Below are 26,843 nucleotides of genomic sequence, written 5' to 3'. Positions count from 1 at the left end.
CTACTTTCCAAATCCACCTTCAGTTGAAAGCAGCTATGAACAATGAGTTTACTAGTAAGTAAGTCACTAAGCACTGAGCTTACTGCTAGGAAAACCATCCATTCTTTCTGGCTTTTGTAGAATGCGTTCCTTCTGGTGGTCTGTCTGATCCCTCCATTCAGTGAAATTGGGCAGCTCTCAGATCCATCCATAACTGGTCCCACCACCACTGCTACTCCCTCTCCCCACTTAGCACCACCTGTGGGATTTTACAGAACCAGATCACCATAACTGTAGATCTCTTAGTATTTGGGAAGACAGACAGATGAGGGAAATGAGTTTCTCATTTCTCTTCTTGCCTTTCTCCCCTTATCTTTTCTCCCATTCAAGCAGGTCCAAGGGTCTGTGCTTTGTGCTTTCTTATCTGAAGAAGAGGGGTGTGTGCATATGTGCAAGGGTGTGTATATGTGTGTGTGTGTGTGTGTGCGTGCGTGCGCACATTTCCCGTCTGGTTTTTTGTTTGTTTGTTTGTTTTTATTAAGTTTTGATACATAACTATGGAGCTAGGAAGAAAAACAAAATATTGCATTTAATTTCAGCATATCTCTAGAGAGATTATAAATCAAGGTGCATGCTAACTCCATTTCGAAACCTTGCAACCACAAACATTTCCGTAAGTACCATAGATTACCATAGGTGTTACTCCTGAACACAGAACCATTTATAGCCTGAGTATCTTGGCTATGGAAACAAACAAACAAACAAAAAACCACAAAAAACAGGTTGACCACATGGCACAACAGTAGCATGGTTTTTGTTTTCAATGGGACGCTGGGGATCGAACTCAGGTCCTTGTGCACTGCCAGGAGTAATTCCTGAGTTAGGAGTTAGCAGAGCCAGGAAATGTGAAACTAAAGAAAAGATGCATTTCTGTCATATTTTTTTTTCTCTCTCTCATTTTTACCCTCCTTCTTCTATGTTTATAAACAAAGTCTCTCTGAAGACACATCTTTTCAAAAGTGAGTAAGTCAATCCCAATTTCCTGGCTCCACTTGTTTAAATTTTTTTTTTCTTTTTGGGTAATACCTGGCAATGCACAGGGGTCACTCCTGGCTCTGCACTCAGGAATTACCCCTGGCGGTGCTCAGGGGACCATATGGGATCCTGGGGATTGAACCCCGGTTGTCCTTGTGCAAGGCAAATGCCCTACCCGCTATGCTATCACTCCAGCCCCTGTCTAAAATTTCTTCGTTAGGTATGCCTTCAGTTACTAATAAAAAAGATTTACTAATCAACTCCTACTGTCTTTACATTTTGTGCAACTTTATGAAAGTGGTAACAAGCAAGTTTCTTTTTCCCTTCCAAGTCAAACAAACACTAATGTTTGCTAAAACATTAGCAAACACTAATGTCAATTACATTTTAAAATACACTCAATTGAAAATTTTTAAAATTCTTATTATTTTTTAAATTGAATCCCATGAGATAGAACATTACTAAGCTGTTCATGATTGGATTTCTGTCTTACAATGTTCCAACACCCATCCCTCCACTTCTGTAATTTTCCAGCATCAGTGTGCCCGGTTTCCCTCCCATTCCTTCAAGTTACTCCCCACGCCAGCCTGCCTCTATGGCAGGTAGCTCTCTTCTTTCTCTTTCTCATTCTCTCATTTGGGCATTATGGTTTAGGTCTCTGGCCAGATTCTTCTCTTTACTTTGTAATTTTGAACTTCTTGTAGTGGTAATGTGGGTTGTGTAGAATTGGGAAGCTGCTTCTGAGATAATGTAAGTAATGAAAAAGATGCATTCCTACTTTGGAAAGTAGGAGTTCCAGATAATGTTTTTGCTGGCAGACTAACCCTTTACAAGTAGAAGATAAGAGAGAAAAATATAAGCATGTGTGTATGTGCACTTGTGTATGTGTAATGTATAAATTGGGATCGTGGCTGTATTCTACCCACTATTTCTGGTTACTTTTTTTTGGAAGCTGTACTCTTTTCTTAAATCCTGAAATCTAACCTATTAATTGATGAGGTTATTTTCATAGTTTACCATGGACTGTCGGCCTGGAGCGATAGCAAAGAGGGTAGGGCATTTGCCTTGCATGGAGCTGACCTGGGTTCGATTGCTCCATCCCTCTTGGAGAGCCCAGCAAGCTACTGAGAGTATCCCGCCCACACGGCAGAGCCTGGCAAACTACCTGTGGTGTTTTCGATATGCCAAAAACAGTAACAACAAGAGATGTTACTGGTGCCCACTGGAGCAAATCAATGAGCAATGGGAGACAGTGCTACAGTGTTTTTATTTATTTATTTTTTATTTTTTATTTTTTTGGTTTTTGGGTCACACCTGGTGATGCACAGGGGTTACTCCTGGCTCTTCACTCAGGAATTACCCCTGGCGGTGCTCAGGGGACCATATGGGATGCTGGGATTAGAACCCAGGCCAGCTGCGTGCAAGGCAAACGCCCTATCCGCTGTGCTATTGCTCTAGCCCCTACAGTGTTTTTATTAAGGTGCTATGATTTACAAAGTTGTTCATATTAGTTTTTCAAGCATACAATGTTCCCACACCAATTCCAACACCGGTATCAATCTCCTTCCACCAGCCCTCCTGGCTTTTGTTCCCCCGAAGACTAAATAGGTTGGAGAGATATCTCTAACAGTGCTGGAAACAAAAGAAGGTGGGGGTGTTTGTCTACCCAAGCCAAGTGGAAGTTCCTTTAGCAGCAGCTAGAGAGGAAAAGGAGATACCTCGTGTCCTGACAGGAGGAGAAAAGGGCATTCCCTGGCCAGCACCCCAGGGAGGTGGTGCTGATCTTCCTGGATCCCCCTGAGTCAGCTGCAGCTCTGCAACCCTCAAGAACCTCATGCACCTGGGCAAAGTTCCCTGGAACCGGTCACCTGTCACTCCCTCAACTTCCTTATGAGCCCTGCCACGTGCCACAGAGGCTTTTGCTCTGCCCCGGGTAGGGAAAAGGCATCTGCAAGCAGGGCTGGCCACGTGGCCTGCCGGTGAAAAGAGGTCAAAGAACAAAGGGAGAAATTTCTCACCTAGAAAAGGCCAGGATCAGGGGCCAGAGTACAGTGGGTTGGCTCTTTGCCTTGCATGCATTCCAACTGGTTTTGATCTCTTGCATCCCATAGAGTACCCCAAGCACCACCAGGACTAATTCCTGAGTGCAGAGCCAGGAATGACCCCTGAGCATTGTTGGGTGTGGGCCCAAGACTAAAAGAAAATGAAAAGAAAAGGCAGGGATCAGGGTCAGCAGCTCTACTGTGCTGGAAGAGGTGGGGGCTAGAACAACTCCCAGCCATGAATCACCTTGTCATCCTCCTCTCTCTGTCACAAACCGAAAGGTAAGGACAAAGAGGCTCCTTCTCAGGAAGAAAGGCTCAGTGCAGGAAGGCATCATGGATTGCTGTGATGTGCCAGGCCTGCAGCCCACTGCCTCTTCCTGTCTTTTCCCTAGAGAAGCCTCATCTTGTGCCAGGCAGACAACAAGGGTGCGCTAAGGATGTGAGTCCAGCATCTTCACACCTGCTGGTATTGCAAGAAAAGTTTGCTCTCTCTCAATCTATCACTTGATTCTCACTTGACTGACCTCCAGCAGCAGTGGACACATAGAATTACAGGTTGGAAAAATGTAGGTTGAATCTGGGCATCCTTCACTACTTCTTACCTCCTCTAAGTTCTGAATCAGAGCCTGCCATTTCTCCTCATATGGAGAATACTGTGAGGGGTGATCCCTGGTACCCCATTTGGTCCCCTGAGCCTACTAGGAGTGATCCCTGAGCTCAGAGCCAGGAATAATCCCTGAGCACCACTGGGTGTAGCCCAAAAATAAAAAATAAAAAGGTGTTTTTATTAAACTAATAATAATTAATAATGTAGTGCATCTGGTGCTCACAGACTTTCCTTGAGAACTTGCCCTCACTCAGCAAACTCAAGTTGCCTCAAAGCACCCAGGGTGAGGGTTTGACAGCTTCCCCAGCCCCCGCCCCCATGCAGCAGGGAACCAGAACCTGGATGTTTCTCTCTTCATGACAGAGATATTTTTAAGCTGCATGGCACTCTGTGGCACCCTTCTATTTTCTTCCCACTACCCCTATTTATTTTTTTTCTGTTGGGAAAGGTGTAGACCACACCCTACAGTGCTTGGGGCTTACTCCTTACTCAGGGTCCCTAAATGGCAGTGCTAGGGGACCAGAGACGGTGCCGACGACACAACTGGGATCTGCCATGTGCAAAGCAAGCACTTTTCCCTCCTTCCCATCTCTCTAGACTATCTTTCCCTTGTTCTCTCTTTCTCTTTCTTTGGCTTTTGGGCCATACCCTGTGGTGCTCAGGGGTTCACATGACAGTGCCGAAAGAGGCAGACACAGTGCTGGGATTTAACTAGGGTTAAGTGGCAGCAGAATGTTAGGCAAGTGACTTAGCCTTTGGACTATCCCTCCAGTCAGCCCTTCCCACATGTTCCTAGTTCGAGGTGGCCCAGCTGGGTCTGAGGCTTCCCCAGCCTGGTGAATTCTCTACCCTTTTCCTTTTATTAGTTGAGGCACTTTCTGCAGGAAATCTGCACTTGTACTCCCAGGTGGGTGCCTGCTCCCAGCAGATGCAAATGGTTTTTTTTTATAATAAATTTATTTATTTTTAATTAAAGAATCACCGTGAGGGTACAGTTACGGATTTATACACATTTGTGCTTATGCTTCCCTCATACAAAGTTCAGGAACCCATCCCTTCACCAGTGCCCATACTCCACCACCAGTAAACCCAGCATCCCTCCCATCCTCCCCAATTCCATCTCCCCCCACCCCACCCCACCCTGCCACTGTGGCAGGGCATTCCCTTCTATTCTCTCCCTCTAATTAGCTGTTGTGGTTTGCAATAAAGGTGTTGAGTGGCCACTGTGCTCAGTCTCTAGCCCTCATTCAGCCCGCAACTCCCTTCCCCCACATGGCCTTCGACTACATTATAGTTGGTGATCCCTTCTCTGAGTTGCCCTTTCCCCAGAATGTGAGGCCAGCCTCCAAGCCATGGAGTCAACCTCCTGGTACTTGTTTCTACAATTCTTGGGTGTTAGTCTCCCACTCTGTTATTCTATATACCATAGATGAGTGCAATCTTTCTACGTCTGTCTCTCTCTTTCTGACTCATTTCACTCAGCATGAAACTTTTCATGCCCATCCACTTAAATACAAAATTCATGACCTCCTTTTTTCTAACAGCTGCATAGTATTCCATTGTATAGATGTACCAAAGTTTCCTCAACCAGTCATCCATTCTAGGGCATTCGGGTTTTTTCCAGATTCTGGCTATTGTAAACAGTGCTGCGATGAACATACATGTGCAGATGTTGTTTCGATTATACTTCTTTGCCTCTCTGGGATATATTCCCAGCAGTGGTATTGCTGGGTCAAATGGGAGCTCAACCTCTAATTTTTTGAGAGTCGTCCATATTGTTTTCCAGAAGGGCTGAACCAGTCGGCATTCCCACCAGCAGTGTAGAAGGGTCCCTTTCTCCCCACATCCTCTCCAACAGCGGTTGCTTTTGTTCTTTTGGATGTGTGCTAGTCTCTGTGGTGTGAGGTGGTATCTCGTGGTTGTTTTGATCTGCATCTCTCTGATGATTAGTGATGTAGAGCACTTTTTCATGTGCCTTTTGGCCATTCATATTTCTTCCTTGGTAAAGTTTCTGTTCATTTCTTCGCCCCATTTTTTGATGGGGTTGGATGTTTTCTTCTTGTAGAGTTCAACCAGTGCTTTATATGCTATTGATATCAACCCCTTATCTGATGGGTATTGTGTAAATATCCTTTCCCATTCTGTGGATAATCTTTGTATTCTGGTCACTGTATCTTTAGATGCAAATGGTTTTTATTGTTCTCCTGAGGTTATTGTAAAGTCTGGGATCATCACAGAGGCTTTTGGTAGCTGCTCAGTAAAGATTAGTCTCCATGGACTGGGAGGTAGTACAGATTCAGGGACTGGGCAGACATTAGCTTGTGTTCGTCTGGGGTTTAATCACACTTTCTATTGTGTAAATGGGTGGTAACTAACCAGTTAAGTAGAGCGCTCTGGGTTCCAAAAGGTCTATGGCCAGGTGTGTGTACATAGGTGGGTGGGGTTGCAAAGGTAAGAAGCTGATTTGACACAAGACAGATGTGAATCTAAACCTACCTTGTTCTGTGTCTTTAGGCATTGAATCTCTCTCTTCAGTGCCTCTGACTCCAAGTAGGCTTATTATTGTAAAATATTATCTACTTCACTAAGTATTTTTATTACTTCACTAAGAAAATATGAGGATTAGGGATCGTTTATATGAAGGACCTACACAATGTCTGACTCACTATTAGCATCTAATGAAAGGTTCCAGTGTGTGTGTGTGTGTGTGTGTGTGTGTGTGTGTGTGTGTGTGTGGTGGCGGGGGTAGGGGGTGGGGGGGCAGAAATGGAACCTAGGGTCTCACACATGGAAGGCAGATGTACTACCGCAGACTGACACAAACAGCTCCTGCAACATTACTCTTACTACTGTACACTCTTCCATTCATTCAACCACTATGACAGAGATCCAAGATATACTGGTGACTTACAGGTATAGAACCTTCTAGAGTTTGTGAGTACAGGTATGGCATAGCAATCCAGTATTACAACAGAAACACTTAAATGGTGCTTATCAGACGCCAAACACTACTCTAAGAGCTTTGTCACATTTCACTCAATGTGAAAGTCTTTATACCAGGAGGCAGGAGTTGCCAAGATTACATGACTCATTAGGGTGGCTCTGCACAGCTCGGGTCTACTCCTGGCTCAGTGCTCATTGGTTCCTCCCAGTGGTGCTCAAGGGACCATGTGGTGCTGGAGATTGAGTAGGGTCTCCTGCAGGCAAAGTTGGTGCTCAGTCTGTTGCATCCTCTCTTCAGCCCAGAATCTCTACTTTTAACAGATCTACTATTTTGCCTCACTGAACATCTGAAGTAGACTTCATGTCTCCAAAAACCATAAACAATCCTCACACAAATAGATTTAAGAAATCTAGTGAATTAAGACAATAGGAAAGACCTCTGTGAAATGGACCCAGATGAAATGAAAAGCTGAATTGAAACATTTTTCAAAACCAGGGACCACAGCAATAGTAGAGTGGATAAACTTGCATGCGGCAGACTTGGTTGTGCTTCCTGGCTGGCACCCCATATGATCACCTGTACCCACTACGAGTGATCCCTGAGTGCAGAGTCAGGAATATGCCCCGAGCACCACTGGGTGTGGCCCCAAAATAAATGAACAAACAAACAAAATAAGTAAAACTGGTAAGCCCTTCTGAAGTTTGGGCATCTCTAACATCAATGGTTCACACTCAGTGGTGCTCAGGACTTACTCCTTGCTCTGTGTTTAGGGATCTCTCCTAGCGGTATTCTGGGGACCATATGAGATGCTGGGACTGAACTCAGGTAAGCCAAGAGCCCTGCCTATTGTGCTATCTTTCCAGTTGCCAGTCGTCCCCCTCCATCCCCCCAACAATTTCTTCTGGGCAGGACAATTACCCTTAGCTTTCCTTCCATCCCCAAAGCCTCCCCTTACTCAAAACCTTTGGCTAAGCTTGCCAATAGATGAATTGTGGCTGGGGATAAGTTCAGGATGGATTTTTTTTTTTTTTACAAATCACCGTGAGATACAAAGCTTTCATGTTTGAGATTCAATCATACAATGATCAAGCTCCCATCCCTCCACCAGTGCATATTCTCTAACATCAACGTCCCCCAGTATACATCCCCCCCCCCCGTTTCCATCCCTCCCCCTGCCTCCACGGCAGACAATTTCCACCATTCTCTCTACTTTGGGGCATTATGGTTTGCAATACAGATACTGAAAGGTTATAACGTTTCATTCTTTATCTACTTTCAGCACACATCTCCCATAGGAGGGAATTTTTTGACCACACTGGTAATCACCAGGCAGCAAATCAACCTTCCTGTGTCTATAAAACCCCTTCTGTGACCAATTAGATAGGATGGTTTCACAGTACAACAAAACCACCATCTTCTCCAGTTGCTAGCACCTAATTAAACCTGATTTTTTCTTTTTCTCACATTGATTTTGTATTGGCCTTCTAGCAAGCAGCAAGTGTCTGTACTTAGGCTTGGACCATTTCCTTCCAAAAACCAAAAGAGCAGAACGGTAAGTTGGTCAAACCAATGCAGACACTGATCAGACACTGGTGACCCCCAGCACTGCGGGCACCTACCACAACCCCTCCCAGACCTTCCCCCCAACACCCTGCCATTTGTTTGTTTTCAACTCAGCAGCTGTTTTATGTTTTTTGGTTTTTTTCATTTTGGGTCATACCTGGCGATGCACAGGGGTTACTCCTGGCTCATGCACTCAGGAATTACTCTTGGCAGTGCTCGGGCAACCATATGGGATGCTGGGAATTGAACCCGGGTTGGCCATATGCAAAGCAAACGCCCTACCCCCTGTGCTATTGCTCCAGCCTCTGTTTTATGGTTTTGTCACTGGATGGGTAAGGTGGGTAGGGGGAAGCTGCGATTATTTGTTTCTTCATCTTACCCCAAGCTTTTTCACAGGGCTTTCCTAGTTGCACTAACTTCTCGATCTCAACATGACATAATCTTTCATGCCTACCAGAACTCCCTGGCCGAAAATTTAAGGCAAGTGGAATCAGTATGTTTCCTTTGTTCTTTTCTTTTCATTCATAGAAGAGTCCCAAGGGCTGGAGAGACAGTAGAAGGGACAAGCACTTTCCATGTATGCAACCGGACTCCAGTACCCCCCCCCTTAGATTCCCTGGCACCAAATACTGTCCCCAAAGTGTTGTCAGGTGTGATCCCTGAGCAAAAGCCAGAAGTAGCCCCTGGGCCCCACTGGCTGTGGGTCAAAACAAATGCAAAATTCAACCAAAACAAAAATGCCCCCCATGCATATTTTAATGAGTGTCTACAAGATGGCAGTAAAGCCACCAGGTACTATATTCATTTCTCATTATATATCAACACCACTCTGCTCTCTATGTGCCTGTGTTGCCCACAAGCCAGTAAGGGCTAGTTCCTAAAACACCTTTGGATTTATGACATCAGAGCTGGAGAAATAGTACAGCTGGCAAAGGCAATCACCTTGCATATTCGATCCCAAACCATACATGATCCTCCAAGGATCACCAGGAGTGATCCCTGGATCCGTGAATACAGAGCAAGAAGGAAATTCTAAGTACTTCCAATTGTGGCCCCACAACAAAAGCAAACAAAAAAAATCATAGTATCATCACCACCATTCCAGAATAGAAAAGAGTGACAATGCCAATACAACAAGAAAAATTCACCTGACCTATTCTAAGTCATCAAGAATGAAGAGGATAAAAATGATGGTACTTACCGGGGGGCACTGTGCAAGTTTATCAGCTGCCACCAATTGAACATTTAAGTGTTTGCTTTGGGACTTTCCTCTTGATTTAATCAATCGTTGTAAAACCTGAGAGAAGATGAGATGAATCTGAGCTACTGTCCACCAGTAGTAGAAAGAGAACCAAACAAGCCAAGACCTTTCTCAGGGTCTGTTTACCCCTGAGCTTAATGTAGAGGAAACACAATGGGACACATCTTATATGGAAATTGGAACAACACCATCCTCTCAGTCCAGTTATGGTGGATTTCTTTGGGCAGCTTATGATCCATACTTTCACTCCATTCTTGGGATAGGATTTCACATTCTAGTCCTAGATTTTACCTATAGATTTCAAAGAAAGACTGTAATCAACATGAATGAGCTGGTCTGTATTAGGTTATTTGTGGTCAAATTGAGTTGAGTAATATTTTGACTATATTGATGTCAGATGAATATTGGAGTTATTTATATGTCTGATTCTATTTGTAACTGATAATTATTAAGGCATACCAATTAAATTTTATACTAGTAAGATAATTTCATGAAAGAAATCTAGACAAAACATTTACCCTGTTAAGTGCACCAGTTTACATGTACAAAAGTGCATAAGCACTTTCCGTTTCTGTTACACTCTTGAATAACTGCCTGGTTTGGGAACCACAGCAGACACCGAGATTATTTTTTAATTTCTTTTCTTTTGTTTTGTTTTAGGGCCACACTGGTGATGCTCGAAGATTACTTCTGGTTCTGAGCTAAGAGACCACTCCTGACAGTGCTTGGTGGAACATATAGGATGCCAGGGATCAAACCCCAGTCAGCTGTGTACAAGGCAAGCACCCTACCCACTGTCACTCCAAGTCCTGACATTGAGATTCTTGAAGGTGTAATCTATATATTTGAAGGGCTGGGGAGGCAGTTTGGGTCATCTGGTGATGCTCAGGGGCTGATCCTGGCTGTGCTCAAGAGTCACTCTTGGTGGTGATCAGGGGACCAAGAGGTGTCAGGGCTGGAAATTGGGTTGGCCATATTGTCCTCATCTCCAGAATGAAATATTCCTTACTTGCTATCTCAAATTTTTAGAGTCTGTACAGACAGAAAAGTAAACATGGTTTGCCATCAGGAGCATCCCCAAGCACCACTGGTTGTGGAACCAAAATAAGAAAAAAAATATATATATATATTTTGGTTTTTGGGTCACACCCGGCAATGCACAGGGGTTACTACTGGCTCATGCACTCAGGAATTACTCCTGGCGGTGTTTGGGGGACCATATGGGATGCTGGGATTCGAACCCAAGTCAGCCGTGTGCAAGGCAAATGCCCTACCCACTGTGCTATTGCTCCAGCCCCCAAGAAAATAATTAAAAAAATTAAAAAATAAAAGTAAAAGCTGGGCTCATTCAAAGAATCCCAGTAGACATTTTATTTGCCACCCGCCAACAAAAATACACAAAGAAAATAATATCTCAAAAGGAATGAAGTATGTTCACTTCAGCAACACATATACTAAAAAAAGAAAGAAACAAAGTTATGATGCTAATTTTTTTTTGTTTTGGGGCCACACCTTGCAGTGCTCAGTGCTGATTTCTGGTTCTGCACTCAGGGATCACTCCTGGTGAAGGTCAGGTGAACCATAAAGGATGCTGGGGATCGAACCTGAGTCAGCTATATGCAAGGCAAGCACCTTTGCACACTGTACTATTGCTCTGGCCCCAATCCTTAATACAGAAATGAGCTAATTACCTTTGGAGATGAGACTTTGACATGAACAATGATTGGTGCTAAGGAAGTCTTGATAAGTTGTGCTGGGTGGTTGATGGTGTCTGCATCAAGGACAACCAATTGCAAAGATCTTGCCAATTCAAAAATTCTCTCGATTTCACTTTGTACTTCAGCTAAAAAAAGAAATAATGACAGTTCAAGGTTATCTAATATATTTTTAAAAACAGACTCCCTTTCATTTGCATTTGTCTTTTTTTTTGAAACTTCACAGTCTTATTTAACTAAAAATCTTTTCTTAAGAGATGTATAAACTTCAGGGGAGAAATGAGATGACACTTTTTGAAAAGAACTTAAAATGAGGAGGCTCTTTTTTGGTATGTATATGCTAAAGATTGAACCCAAGTCTCTAGCATGCAGGCAAGAGATGGTTCTCCCGATGTGCTTCTTTTGCTCACCCTTATACTTAGCTATTCAAAATAGCTATTCAAAATAGCTGTGTTATTTTGGTTGATGCTTTACTCTAACAGGTTGATGGTGGCACATACTACCAGTGGCTCACACTTGAATGTGGCTTAATTATCACAGATTGCTGTGCTAGCATCAATGCCTTAAAGATCTTTGATTTTAGCTACAGAAACAAAAGCCACCCTTAGGAGACAACTGAAACAAATGTGCACAGGTGCAACTGAAATTCATAACACATGAAAAGCAAACTACAATGAACTGTGTTTGTCATTTGACGATATGTATTTCATTATAAATGTTTTTATTTTTGTTTTGTTTGGGGTCAACACACAGTGGGACTCAAGGGTCACTCCCAGTGGCACTAAAGGGACCATATGGTCCAAGGGCTCAAACACAGCCTTTTGGCATGCAGACCATGGATCCTAGCACACTGAGCTATCTCCCAGGCCCTCATTTTTTGTTTAAAGTCCTCAAGCTATCTATTTGTTTTGAAATATTCTGGGCCTACTCTTACACCCAACATTTTCCAAATTCATGTCATAGGGCTTCTGGACTTCAAGTCATGATTATGTATTGATTTAAATAATTATATCCCTGTCTTAAATAATTACTAAGTTCAAATATATTACAAAGAAGGTATATATCCAGATGTGTACGTATTTGGTAATACAAGCCAAGTATAGGCCTGAATCTATGCATTTTCATATAGTGAAAAATTATAGTCATTTCAATGTTTGAAGCTAGTCAGCTATTTTAAGAAAAACAGGTAATTGATAAAAAAATAAATTTTTTTTCTGAAATATAAAACATTCTTAAATATGCATTTTATAATTTATTTATTTATTGGGCTGTATCCAAGGTCTGTATTATACTTTAATTTTTGATGTGATTTTTTTATTTAAACAATTTTTTAATTTAATTTTTATTTTGTTTGTTTTGGGGTCATACCTGGTGATGCTCAGGGCTTACTCTTGTGTCTGCTCTCAGGACTCACTCCTGGTGACATCAGGGAGACCATATGGGGGTGCTCACAGGGGATCAAACCCAGGTCAGCCATGGGCAGTGCAAGTGCTTTACCTGCTCCACTATCTCTTCCAAATTATTACTTTTTATTATTCCTCTGCCCCTCTCAGAGATCCCGGCAAGCTACCGAGAGTATCTCGCCCCACACGGCAGGGCCTGGCAAGCTGTATGTGTTATATTCAATATGCCAAAAACAGTAACAAGTCTCACAATGGAGACGTTACTGGTGTCCACTCGAGCAAATCGATGAGCAACGGGATGACAGTGACAGTGACAGTGATTATTATTTTTTTAATTCTGGGGCCACACTTGGTGGTGCTCAGGGCTTACTCCTGGCTCCATGCTCAGGGATCCCTCTGGGCTCTGTGCTTAGGGATCACTCCTGGCTCTGTCCTGAAAGAGTTCGGGACAAGCAAGGATGTTGAAGAGTGAACCCAGGTTGACCATATGTAAGTCAAGTGCCCTACACACACCCAGAGAGTTTCTTATGGTTTTTGCTTATTGTCACTTTTAGGCAATATGTGTAATCTAACAATGTTGGCATCTTATGCAAATTACAGAGTAGACAGACTTACCTAATTTAAATTATTTCAAAAATGACCTAGACCCATGGTTCTAAATATCCAAATTGTAATTTGGTACAGAATCTCATGATTATTTTACTTATGGAGTATAAACCCAAGTTCACAGCAGCCTCCAAAACAATCTCTAATAACCAAAGATATTGAGAAAGTTTAAATACTCAAGAACACCATGCAACTACTTCCCAGGCTTTACATATACAAATAGCATAAAATCCTGACTTTTCTGGGGTGGAGAAAGGGTTCAAGGGGACAGTGTACACGTTTTTCATGGAGGTCTTGGGTTTGACTCTCCCACCACAGGAAGACATCCCTAAGCACTGCACCAAGAGTAACCCCTGAGCATGCTGCTTGTGGCACAAAAACCAAAATAATGATAGTAATATTTTTTCTCTCATTTCCAACGAAATAACTGAAGATTAATGCCTGATCAATATTTAAAGCATACTTTTTAAAAATTATTAATTCAATTAGTCATCTTTCATGGCATCCAATATTAAGCTCTGAAAGAATTAATGTTGCTTTAAAAGCCGACTTTTGAAACTAAGCTTTGAAAATAAGGAGGTAAAGAAATTGGATAATCAAGATCTTGGGCCAGGGAGGTAGCTCACAGGGAATGTTTTGCAGAGATCAAGGGAGAGAAACTCAAGGGGGCGGAGGATAGAAGAGGGAAAGAGAAAGACTTTCCTGATGGGGGAAGAAAGTTGACATTGGAGGCGAAATTTGTGCTGATACTATGTGCGTAAAGCCCAACTATCAGTAACTTTGTAAAACATGATTCTTTAATTAAATACAAATTTTAAATAAAAAGGAGTGAAGTTTGGAAAACTTCCTTCTCATTGTAACAAGATGGCAGCCTTAGATTGTGAAGTGTGTTTGCTTTGCTTACCCTTGCTGAATATTGCTGGTTTAAGGACATTGCTAGCCAGGAAAATCACAGAACAAGTCTACATTGTTTTTTTAAAAAAATCTACATTGTATTTATTTATCTTTTGGGCCACACCAGCAATATTCAGGGCTTATTCCTGGCTCTGCACTCCTAGGAGGGCTGGAGTACCATATCTGGTGCTGGGAATTGGATCCAGGTGGCTGAATGCAAGGCAAGTGCCCTACAATCTGTACTATCTCTCTGACCTTAGTTTACAGAACAAGATACTACTTAATACCTCTGTGTCAAACCACAACAACCAAAAGGAGAGAGTGAGCAAATGGGAATGCCCTGCCACAGAGGCAGGGTGGGGTGAAGGGGACAGGGTAGGGGGGTGGGAGGGATGCTGGGACCATTAGTGGTGGAAAATGGGCACTGGTGGAGGGATGGGCACTCGATTATTGTATGACTGGAATGTAAGCATGAAAACCTGTAAAAAAATAGTTTCAAATCTGAGCATACTATTTTATGAAGTAGCAAAAAGTTTCACTTGAATATGTTGATGTCTTTTTCCATCCATTTTTGTCTGCTTGGAAGAACTAACAAAAACAGAAACTTCTGAAAAGTCTTCTCAGATATCTCTTTCTAACATTTCTGAATACCCTAGTTTTGAAATCGTAAGTTCATTATCACATAGCATTTCAAGTAGTGATACAAACTAGACAGGTCTGGTACAAAGAACCCTTGAGGCATTTTCAGTCTCTGTGTGAATGAATAACTGAGAAATAGCAGGGTTTTAGTTACTCTACACCAACAATGAGATAACTGTGGGTTCTGACAGATAAACTACTGTTAAGTCACAAAACTCGTGGTCAGTGTGCTTGTGCAGGAAGTCACAGAAGGTAGGTCCCACTCCATGCAGTGGCTCCAGTGTTTGGATCATATGGACATAGGATGCAATAAATCAATTATATGTGTGAGGAAGAGGAAGACATCTTTATCTACAGAATTTTCTTTTTAAAAAATAGTTTTTTTCAAATTTAAAGAACTGTAATTTGCAAAGTTGTTAATAATTGAGTTTTAAGCAGATCATATTTCAACCCCACTCCCACCACCAGTGTCATCTTCCCTCCACCAGTGTTCCCTTATGCCCTTCCTATCCCCAATCCCTGCCCCATCCCTGCCTGTCAACTTGACAGACACATTAACCAAACAATTTTGACTACACATGCTGCTTCTTAGAAGAGGTACAATGGAGACATTATTATTATTATTCCAATAGACAAATGAAGTCTGGAGAGTCATGGATATAATGCTAGAGGGACTTCAATGACCACTTCTATCAAGAAGTGTTCTTGACCCAACCAAGACTGATCTTGACCCATCTCTCTCTAGCAATAACCTCACCTGTAATTTTTCTTATATCCTAATATTGGAATACCTCAATGGCAACTACAGGCCTAAAATAATTTTTCCCAGAGTGTTCATCCTGGAAATCTAATCCTATAAGATATCCTATGGGTAGAAAGGGGTTTTCTACATTACTGCATATTCTAAGTGCTCTTAGGCTTTCATTATCATTTGCATCTTAAAGGCTCTGAGGAGTCTTGCAATGAAGAGACTGTTCAATCCACAATTTCCAAATTGGGTGGACTATAGGAAATACCTTGGATGTAAAAATTATCAGTATCTTTTAAAATGTGGATATTATATCATCTATATTAGGATCTCTTTAACAAGGCAGATGAGAACCCATACTGGCAATGACCTTTTGAGTCTCTTCTCTCTTAAACCTTGCCCCTCTCCCCAACACACGCATTCCTTGCTTCTTTTTTCCTCCTTATCCAACACCTAAAACTATTCAATCAAAGCATTTTTCATATGTTAATGACGTACATTCTTGCCTGATTTGAAGAACTAATGAAAATATTCTTGCAAAAATTCCTTCAGATACCTCTTATCATCAACCTTTCTTGATACTCCCCTTTGCTCATAATTCCATTATGGCACATCATCTAACTATCTCTTTCTTCTGATTGCACATGGGTAAGATACTTTGTCTTAAATTGTGTTCATACTTAGTAAGACAGGCATAACCCATGGCATATAAAAAGTGCTAAGTTAATCTGTGGATGAAGAACTCTACACAAGTGCACTAACAAGCAGACGAGTGGCATAAGCAGCACACACAGCAGGTATTCCATTGCCATGCACTAAACTCCAGTGATCATAGGTATATGACCTTATGGAATAAAGAAGAAAAACCAGGGAACTGCCACCTGAGTTCTTCCTTAACATTTTCACTAACTCTACCCTACTCATTCTCTTCATCCCAAAAGCAGGTGCCGTTCTATGGAATGACTCCAAAGACCATCCCTGAAATCTCTGGGAAGTGCAGATGACTGAAGAAGTCAAGCAACCTACATATATGCCTGTGTATGTCCTTTGACCTCTCCTTATGCACCCAAGGAAGGTGTGGTTAAAAGCCGAAGGCAATGTAAGGAGGAGGGGAGGCTGAAAGACAGGAGGACAGAGCAAAGTTGCTTTCTTTAAAAAAACTTGTCTAATTTGAGATTGTTTTTAATTGATTGCCTAATTATGCGTGTAATACCTAACTATATACCTAATTAATACCTATATATAATATACCTAAATAATACTGAATAAATACCTAATTATTATAAAACCAAATTATTTTCAAATTAAGTAAGTAATTACTATCAACTCTGCCACTGTTACTGACTTCAAGCTTAAAATACTATGCATTTAAGGGTGTTTTACTCCACATGGAAGACTCAAAACACTAAAGTAAAGACAAAACCACTTGAGACTAGAGAAAAGGCTCAAGTGGTTGAGCACAGGCCTTGCATATGTAAGGCTTTGAATTCAATCCCCAGCACTGCCCAGAGATGGTCTCAAGCCCCAGATACCAAGTATAGCCCCTCAAAAAAAATTTAAAGAAAGGAGGAGTCATTGATAGCTGGGATTTTGCTGATAATGGCATGATCTGGCATATTTTTCATTCTCTTACAAAGTCACCAATCTGCAAACATTTACCGAGCAGTTGCCAGGTGCCAATCTGTGCCGGGAACACAGAGACAATATTCTCCAGTCTATTTCCAACAGGAATAATCCTTAGTCTTTAACATATTTCTTTGGAAATGGTGTGGAGGGGAGGGGAGGGAATGGGTAAGTTTTGGTCATACCCAGCAGTGCTCAGTGGCTATTCCTGGCTCTTTGCTTAGATCCTGGGCAGTGTTTGGGGACCATATCTGGGGAACAAACAAGTCTGTCTGATCAAGCAAGGCTTTCCTACATGGTCTCTCTGGCCTGCAGTCTATTCTTGATGGAATACTTGAGTATGCAACCTATCTGCAGAATACATTTTTTGGTTTGTTTTCATTCACATCATCTATAGAGTTATTTTTATAGTTTAAAAATTGTAATGCCAGTGCTGGGGAAATGACTCAAGTGGCAGAGCCTGCCTAATACAAACAAGATCCTGAATTTGATCTATGAATGTGATGAAGTGTAGCTCTGGGGGTCCATGAGCACCGCCAGGCTCTAAGTGCCGGGCTAAGCATCGCAGGAGTGGTACCCACCCCCTGCCACTCTCCAGACACTGCTCAGGGGGCCCCTATTTTAAAAAAAATATAGTGGCATAGAAAAACCTGTTTTTTCCTGCTCTGCCCATGACAGAAGATAGGAAAACAAGTTGTTCTTAGAATGGGAATTCCAAATTTGTGCATGAAATAGGCCAATTGTAGAAACCACCACCAAGCCTTGGAGAGGAACGCTGTGATTCACCAGGAATACAAGCTTTATCCTGAGCGTGGTGATTCCACCCTCCACAACCCTGATCTTACACGGGAGATTAGAGCCCTTTTATCCTTCCCCACATAGGTGGGGGTCTCAGAGTGCTTCCTGATTGGTGCTCTGCAAAAGACATGCTATTCATGGTGTTGCTATTTCTGCTTAAAGACATGACTACTCTGGGTACTACCAGCTAACAGATCTTGCACCAGCAGCAACACTAAAAACTCCTTTACCCAGCTTTCTTCTAGAGAGATCTGCGAAGGCTGAACCTCTTGGTTCCTTTCATGTCAGCTGTGACTCAGGTATGACAAATATCATTAGACTCAGACTTAGGCAGAGCAGAGATGAGTGGTTTCATGTGGTTAGGCAGTCACAGCCCAGGACAGCCCATGGAGGATTCCACCCACCAGACTATTAATTAACTAACTGACTGGTGCTGAGAAGGGATGCTCTGGTGCTTGTAGGACTCTACTCCCTTCTTTCCTAGGGCTGGCATTCGGCTCTGTTAATCAGAGCCTCCCCATTTCAGAATACGGGGGAGGGATTGGGGACATTCACAGACGAGACATGCATCAGCTCAGGCTGAAAGCGCAGCTTGGAGAAGCACTGCGACATTTGAACATCTTACCTAAGCTGGACCGAGTGTTCGAACGCTCAATTATTGCTCTCTTGCTGGGGTTATTTAGGACAGACCGCTTAGCAAGAGAAATGTCAGCTGTCACTCTCGTTATCGATATCCTATGAATAGGAACACAGAACAGAACAAGCCAGTAAATATGTTATGGGGCTCTCTATGTGACTCATAACCACAGTACTTAATAACCACTTTTACATATGACAGTGCAAACACAGTATAATAAACATTGGCCACAAATATTTAAAAGAGATTTTGGCAAGTACTAAAAGACAAGCAGAGCAAAGTGAAGGAAGGTTTTGGCTATTTAACAAATGCTGACTGCAATGAAAATATAGGTCTCCCTCTCCTATCATCTGCCTTGCTAAGTTCTCTTTTTAATGTGCGCCACGCCAGGAGCAAATCAAAACATATTAATAAACCATGCTCTTTCTAGGAAGCAGCAATACAATTTCCCCACACTTCACAGTTGATTTCCTCTTGAGTAAGACCTTCAAGATGTACAAGTGCTCTGTTTTGGCATATTGATGCCACTGGTTATAAGGGGAAAATCCTCTTTGTTTTGCTCATCAAAGACAACCAGCTATTAGCTGTACTGCATGCCGCCCAGTGCTCCATCATTAATTTATGAGACATGAAGCACTTCTCCACAGGCCCAAAGAAATATTCTGTTTCTAAGGATATGAAAAGCACAATAGTTAATATGGCGGGCAGTCATAAGACACTGAAGTTGAGGGCAACGTGGCGATTATGCAAAGATTTTGATAAGTTAGAAAGTATCCTGCAGTGATGCAAGCAAATAAAGCAAGGTACTATGAATGAATGGAGTGAGAGATTTGTCTGCATATAATTTATTGAATGAGTCTCTGGAACTTATTCTGGGGTGGGGGAGTGGCATGTGTTTTGGCCACACTTGGCTGTGCTCAGGGCCTCCTCCTGGCCCTGCATGCCAGGGAGTGCTCCTGTCGGGGCCTGGGGGGAAACCATATGTGGTGGTGGATCAGACCTGGATTGGCTCTGTAGAAGACAAGCATCTGACCTGCTGTATTTTCTCTCTGGCCCCTGGAACTTATACACTTAAGGGACATCTCAACTTCAGATTTTTATTTTTTAATTTGCTACTTTTTGCTTTGGGGCCATACCCAGTAGTGCTCAGCACGTACTCCTGGCGGTACTCAGGGGACCATATATGATAGCCGGGATCAAATCTGGGTTGGATGCTTGCAAGGCAAGTGCTTTACCCACTGTACTATTTCTCGGGGCCCCTCAACCCCAGGTTATTATTTTCCCACAGAATGCAAAGACTGTCTCTTTAATCTAGTCACTGCCACCAAGACCTTTTCTTCATTCTTCTCTCCCTCACAGCCTGGCAAAATTCCAGAGAAAAATATAACCTTCCTTCCTTCCTTCCTTCCTTCCTTCCTTCCTTCCTTCCTTCCTTCCTTCCTTCCTTCCTTCCTTCTTCCTTCCCTCCCTCCCTCCCTCCCTCCCTCCCTCCCTCCCTCCCTCCCTCCCTTCCTCCCTCCCTCCTCCCTCCCTCCTCCCTCCCTCTCTCTCTCTCTCTCTCTCTCTCTCTCTCTCTCTCTCTCTCTCTCTCTCTCTCTCCCCCTCCCTGCCTCCCTCCCCTTCCCTATCACACCCAGAGACACTCAGGATGTATTCCTGGCTCTACACTTAGGAATTACTCCTGGAAATGCTTGGGGAACCATCTGGGATGCCGGAGATGGAACCCAGGTAAGCCACATGCAAGGCAAGCACTCTACCTGCTATACTGTAGGTCTGACCCAAACACCCTTCTTTCTTAAACTGAGTCCACCCTCCTCTGCCATTTTCAAACTACCCCAGGGGTTGGAGTAAATAATTATTAACAGTTACTGAGTTATAGGTCACCTCAAACCTACTTGGGGACAATCCTGTCACTGTGCTCAGGAGACTCTTGCACTGTTGCCCTGACTTCCACAGCCTGAAGCCTGGTGGAGAATTTAAAATAGCCCTCCTCAAAAACAGCTAGAAATCGTTTCTTCAGAATAACAGGCTCTGCAAAAGTTCTGTTGCCAATTGAGAAGTGCTCCTTGTCTGTGTCACTGTATTATGTTTTTATGCTGTAGATGATCACAAGACAAGATTTATAAAATATTCAAACCTTAATATAGAATTTGATGCATCTTCAAATTGTCTTCCACAGAAACCAAAATACCTCCAGGGCCACCGAGCATTGACGCTGAATTGCAGGGTTTTACCTGGGCAGCCCCTCCTACCCCACGCTACATTAAGTATCCCCGATCTCTAATTTCTGATATGAGATTTATATATAATTGGAGGGAGGGCAGACACACCCATACACCCAACAGTGCTCAGAGGCTACTCCTGACTCTGTGCTCAGGGATCACTCTTTGCAGTGCTCGGAGGAATATATGTGGTGCCAAAGATTTGAACCTAGGCCAGCCACATGCAAAGCAAGCACCTACCCCCTGTACTATCTTTCCAGTCTCTCTTTTTTCTTTCCATTTTGGGGGTGGGGGGATAGGGCAGGTAACATACAAGATCTCATTGTAAAAAAAATATTGATTGCCAAACAACCCTGGGAAACACTGGGCTGTTTGGCAATCAAATTTGGCAAACACTAGTATGATTGCTTCATTCGACTAAGAGGAAAAGTGAGACTCAGAGGGAAATTTGCCCGTGGTTATTTAGGTGTCAAGAAAGCCTGACACACAGGCCCCCAGCCCCCGGTCAGCACTTAGTGGACTCAGAGTTCTCTTACAGTTTCAGTTTCTGCTCCAGAAACCCAAATCTTCAGACCTGAGCTAAGTTATAGAATACAGACAAAAGAGATATTGGCCATGAAGTGAGACATAGGCAGGATTATATCAGGTTCAAATCAGGCATTAAAATAACTTCTGATCTGCATGACTCAAAGGATGCTGCACTGGAGACCTCACAGGTCCCTTTGCTCACAGAATAGTTTGTTCATACCTGTGGCTCTTTTTTGTCTGGGGCCAGAGAGAGTACAGTAGGTAAGGTGCTTGCTCTGCAGGCAGCTGACCCCAAGTTTTGATCCCTGCCACAACCATCAATGGACTCCAAGCACGCAAGGAGTAATCCCTGAGCACAAAGCCAAGAGTAATCCCTGAGCACAAACCTAGGAGTAAGCCCTGAACCCAGAGCCAGGAGTAAGCCCTGAGCACTGCCAGGTGTTTCCCCAGGGAAAATTTTTTTATTTTACTCTTAATTAAAAGTAATTCATTCTTGTTATATACAGTATCCAAATATTGACCTCGGCTTATTCAAATTTGCAGGAATAATGACTTCCATTCTTTTTCTGAGTTATAAACACACTTTTTATAAATACACAGATATATGAAAGTCAAAAACACAGAAAAAAAAAGCTGTTTCATATTTTCACAGGAGAAGGTCTGTTCAAGAGAAGTTCTCTTTTGTTGTTGTTTTATTGCTAATCAAATTGTAAGTTAGTTAACTTATCATTTATTTCTCAATGAAAAATATGCATATGCATAAAAGAGCTCAAAAGATAATAGACACAGGCCCAGAAATCCTTCAATAAGAAAAAGAAGATGTTTCCATCTTCTATGCAATGTGATTACTGTTATCGACTCAGATACCAAATCTGGAGGCCGCAGAGACAACTCGAAGGGTCACCACATGCACTATGCCTGCAGGAGGCCCTCTGACCCTCCACTCCCAGTACACTGCACAGTGGTGCCCCCGGCCCTATGGAGAGCGGCTCCTTAGTACCGTGCCAAGAGTAGCCTCTGAGGATCCAAAACACAAAGCAAAATAATAATAATAATAATAATAATAATAATAATAATAATAAAATACATCACCAATGTAAACTTTTTTATTTTTTAATTTATTATTATTTTTTAAGATTAACTTTATTTATTTATTTATTTATTTATTTATTTATTTATTTGCTTTTTTGGGTCACACTTGGCGATGCACAGGGGTTACTCCTGGCTCTGCACTCAGGAATTACCCCTGGCCGTGCTCAGGGGACCATATGGGATGCTGGGATTTGAACCCGGGTCTGCCGCGTGCAAGGCAAACGCCCTACCCGCTGTGCTATCTCTCCAGCCCCTGTAAATTTTTTTTTAAATTGAAAAACCTTCTCAAAAATCCAATTCACCTATTATTGACTGCTATCTAGCTTACATACTTTTTTTCTAAATGGAATTGGTAACTTTCTACTATTTCCCTTGTTCTAGATACTTGATAAGTATCTTTCAGTATTTCTGTGTGTCTTGTTTAATCTAGGTCTCTAAAATATTTTCGTAGAAATCTTTCCATGACATGGTGTCAATACAGTGTAAGAAGCTGAAAGGCATTCTGGTTAATAGTGGTCCAGAGTATATACAAAGAGGCCCCAGGAGGCTATACAATGTAGCTCTGTCAGATATGAGGCAGGCATTGCTATCCAGGTTTGTGTAATCACACAAAGATGATTGCAAAATAATGAAATCGCTTAAGGAGGCATTTGTCAGAATGCAGCCTTGCCAGGTCTGTCTGTAAAAGACCAACAGCCCCCAGTACTGATAGCCTGAGCACTGAACAATTAGGTTTACACAGTCTGCCCAGGAAATGATCCCTGGGCTCCCGGGCACTGCTGGGGAGGCTGTGCCCCATCCCTGAATCACCTCAGGGCCTGAGAGCCAGTGCAGGGGCTAAGGTGCTTGCTTTACTGCAGCCAGCCCATGTTCAATCTCCCGCACCAAATATAGTCCTCCAAACACCACCACCAGGAGTGACACTTGAGCATAGAGCTTGAGTAGCCCCTGAGTACCACCAGATATGGCTCGAAACAGCTCTTTACCTGAGCCCTACCACTTATACGCATTTCAAAAGAGAAAGGAGGACCAGGTGAGACAAGAGGTACTCAAAGCTTGCTAATTTAAATCATTGTGTTTGCATCAAAGTATTCAATCAGTGGACTGGTGTTTAAGGGTCCACTGATGAGTCTGCCTGGGAACAGAGAAAAGCAGAGGCGGAAACAGTGGTTCTGATTATGAAACAGAAGGCGGCCAGTTCTTTTCCACTTGATGACTGTAGTTACAAGGTGCCTACATTCTTTCCTGGCTTTCCTGCTTTGTGATAGTATCAATAGCTCCCATTTCCTCTCATAAATAAATACTACCTCTTTTGATCTTCCTATATTGTATTCTCAGATTCTTCAGAAAGTTTTTCAATACTTCTTTTTTCTTAATAGATGCTCCTTGGCTGATAGATTCCTTTAGCTTCAGATTCTCTTTAAAAGTCATATGATATTTAGGATGATCATGTCAGTTATAAATGTGCCTGGCAATTAGCATACAGTTGATCTGATCTAGTTGTCCAAAAGTTTAAAGTAATAACTGGGTTGGAATTTAAAATAACTTCCATGGCTCAACAAATTGCAATTGCTCTCACTGCTGGCTGTTCAGCCTGTGAATGGTCAATTCAAGCAATTAGACAAACCTCTAAATGGATGATCCTCAATGGATGTCTGTGGCAGGAAATGAAAAAGGAAGAGCTCCATTCCTGTCTTAGGTGAACCAAGTTTATGTTCCGTTCACAGAAACTGTGAGTCAGTGTGAATATCTGTGCGTACAGCTGGCCCCAACCATACAGACTTTCTTCTGCACTTTTTGTTTTTATTTTTAAATACTTTTTTGGTTGTCTTTGGACCCCACCAGGCTCCGCTCAGGGCTTTTTCCTAGCTCTGCACTCAGGGATCACTCCTGGAAGGGTCATGGGACATACAAGTTGCCTGGGATCAAATCCAGGTCAGATGTATGCAAGGAAAGCACCCTATGTGCTACACCATCACTCTGGACATAACTTTTCAGTTTTCTTAAATCCATTACTGTTAGGTCCAATGAGAGCAGTTTGAGCACAAAAGTAGCTCTAAAGTGACTAAGTAACTTCTAAGGCATTTAAAGAAGAGTGCATGCATATGATTTTGTAACTGCTAAGTCATGGATTTTCTTTTCTTTTATTTATTTACTTATTGGCTTTTTTGGTCACACCTGGTGATGCACAGGGGTTACTCCTGGCTTTGCACTCAGGAATTACTCCTGGCAGTGCTCAGGGGACCATATGGGATGCTGGGGATCAAACCCTGGTCAGCCGCATACAAGGCAAATGCCCTACCTGCTGTGCTGTCACTCCAGCCCTAAGTCATGGATTTTAATTTGTTGAGTTATATTTTTTAAATTGGCCTGAAAAACACTATGGAAGAAGAAAGTCTCTTAGCCAATAGATCCCCTTTTGTACCCCTGCTGAATAATCTGCAAGACTCTCCTCTGACTAAATTGTCTAGCCAAGTATAGTCACAGCCAATGAAGCGTTGAGTAGGTTTTCATCAGAACATATTGTTTACTCTGCACCACTGTGCTAAAGCCTTCTGTGTAATTGTTCTCTTGGCTAGTCTCACTGAAGACTATTTGTTGTTTTCTCTCCTTTTATTAATTGGTAAAACATAATGCGGCAGATTGTCATAGCTCAAAATATAAGACTATTCCCCACACAGTAGACATATGAGTCAGAGTGAAACTACTAGCAAATTTCTTCTTTCTTATAAAGTCTCTACACACATCCAATAAATGAGTCCATTATTGTGCATTTTATTATTTGAAGGCAGATTCATGCTCCTACACTTGTCTTTACGATCTGCTATTGGGCTGAGTCTCTTTTTCCAGCTAGATTTTTGCCACTGCTGAATTGTTTCTCACATTTCCAGATCCTCTGCTGTGACATCAGACTCAAGGGAATGCCTGGCATTGAAGTTTCAATTCTATTTCTACTAAAACCATCTTCAACAGGGTGTGTAAGTGCTTGGTGCAGAAAACTACCTGATTCAGGACAAACCTCTGCTATTCTAAGGAGAAGCATTTCCTCTTTGGGCCCTGAGGGCTGGAAAGGAATATCAAAAGCTTCATTTTCAAAGAAAGTAAAAGAAAAATTCACTCTCTCTGTGCTAAATAATAATAACTCCTGTCTTCTTCCCACTGTTCTCTTCAAATCTTTATACAGATAGCATTGTTGTTCATAAAAACGCTATGTAGAGGCCAAAACAATGTCACATAAATTTAGGCTGTGTTATAGAACAGAATTTATTCTGTTTTAGAGGTATAGGGCCACAGGAAGAAGTACTGCTCAGATTCCTTAGAGAAAGGCCTAAAACCTCGTGATTTCAAGCCTAGCTGATGGTATGTGAAACATATATTCACTATTTTCAATCCAAGGAGACATGCCTGAGGGTCAAGTTGATAAGACCAAGACAAAGTTAGAGTCAGAGTTTAGCAGTTTATCTAACAATGTTTTTTTCAAAAAGCCAATTCCCCAAAGTTTGCTTCCAAGCACAATTCAACGATTATGAGTATTGGATATGGAGACTATTCATTTTTTCAGTTTCTTCTAACTCTCTACTCAAGTTTTCAGTGATTTTCATCTATTTTCTTTGAAACATCTTCATTTTCTTTTTGTTGTTTTGTCTTGGTTTGGGCCACATCTGGAGATGCTTAGGGGATACTACTGGCTATGCTCTCAGGAATTACTTTGTGATCAAACGAATGCTGGGGATAGAACCTGGGTTGACCAAGTGCAAGGCTGACCACTGGACTTATAGCACTCCAGCCCTGCAAATTCTTCATTTTCTGCCTATATCCTTTAAAGAGAAATGCCCAGGATTTTTGCTTTTTTTTCTTCTTAAAACAAGTTTTTTTGTGTCCTCTAGAGAATGGAGCAGAGACTATTTCCTCTTTTTCTGGGGGTTTATAGTTAGATTGTATTTCTCAGCCTCCTCTACAATTAGAGATCATGTGACCAAGCTCTAACCAATGGAATGTGAGAGTTGACTTATGCAACCAAGTTTTAACCAATGGGATGTGAGTAGATGTATGCCACACCAGGCTGACATGTTGCTCTCTCCACCAACTGACTGGAGAGCTCATCCTCAGGTCCGGGGACCTCAGCACAGGTGGAACAAACTGTTTACCCAATCATCTCCTCCCTAATACCAGTCCCCTTTCAGCTGAGGAACACCAATCTTAGACTGCTAGGTGGGGAAAAAAAAGCTTCCATTGATTTTGATGTCTATTAAGGGAGTTTGATGTATATGTACTTAGCAGTTTGTGTATGGCACTAAAGCATTCTGATTTCTTGAAATAAAATCTTAATTCTTGGAGCTACAATATCAGCTTATTTTCTTTATATCTAATTCCAGAAACTAATGAATACATTAGTGCAATTTATCCAGAAACTCTGGAGGGAAACGAGGGGTCTAGATATATAATGTTACTTAAAGTGTTATGATGCTTTCCTTTCCTAAAGATTTCAAGTTTATTAAAACCC

At 42.2% G+C, this 26,843-nt stretch overlaps 1 protein-coding gene across 4 annotated transcripts in view; it reads right to left on the bottom strand.

The window, feature by feature from the left end:
* CACNB4 (calcium voltage-gated channel auxiliary subunit beta 4) overlaps positions 1 to 26,843 on the bottom strand; it is a 320,764-nt gene that overhangs the window by 29,486 nt on the left and 264,435 nt on the right. For all 4 annotated transcript variants that reach the window (XM_055143080.1, XM_004619372.3, XM_004619373.2 and 1 more), the window contains 3 exons: positions 18,486 to 18,595; positions 11,126 to 11,277; positions 9,375 to 9,470 (listed from right to left, as the gene is read on the bottom strand). In XM_055143080.1, the coding sequence (XP_054999055.1) occupies positions 9,375 to 9,470; positions 11,126 to 11,277; positions 18,486 to 18,595 (358 nt within the window). The remainder of the gene's footprint in view (positions 1 to 9,374; positions 9,471 to 11,125; positions 11,278 to 18,485; positions 18,596 to 26,843) is intronic.

This window comes from Sorex araneus, chromosome 1 (genome assembly GCF_027595985.1).
Source record: "Sorex araneus isolate mSorAra2 chromosome 1, mSorAra2.pri, whole genome shotgun sequence".
NCBI lineage: Eukaryota > Metazoa > Chordata > Mammalia > Eulipotyphla > Soricidae > Sorex > Sorex araneus.
This window is presented reverse-complemented; position numbering and strand designations above follow the sequence as displayed.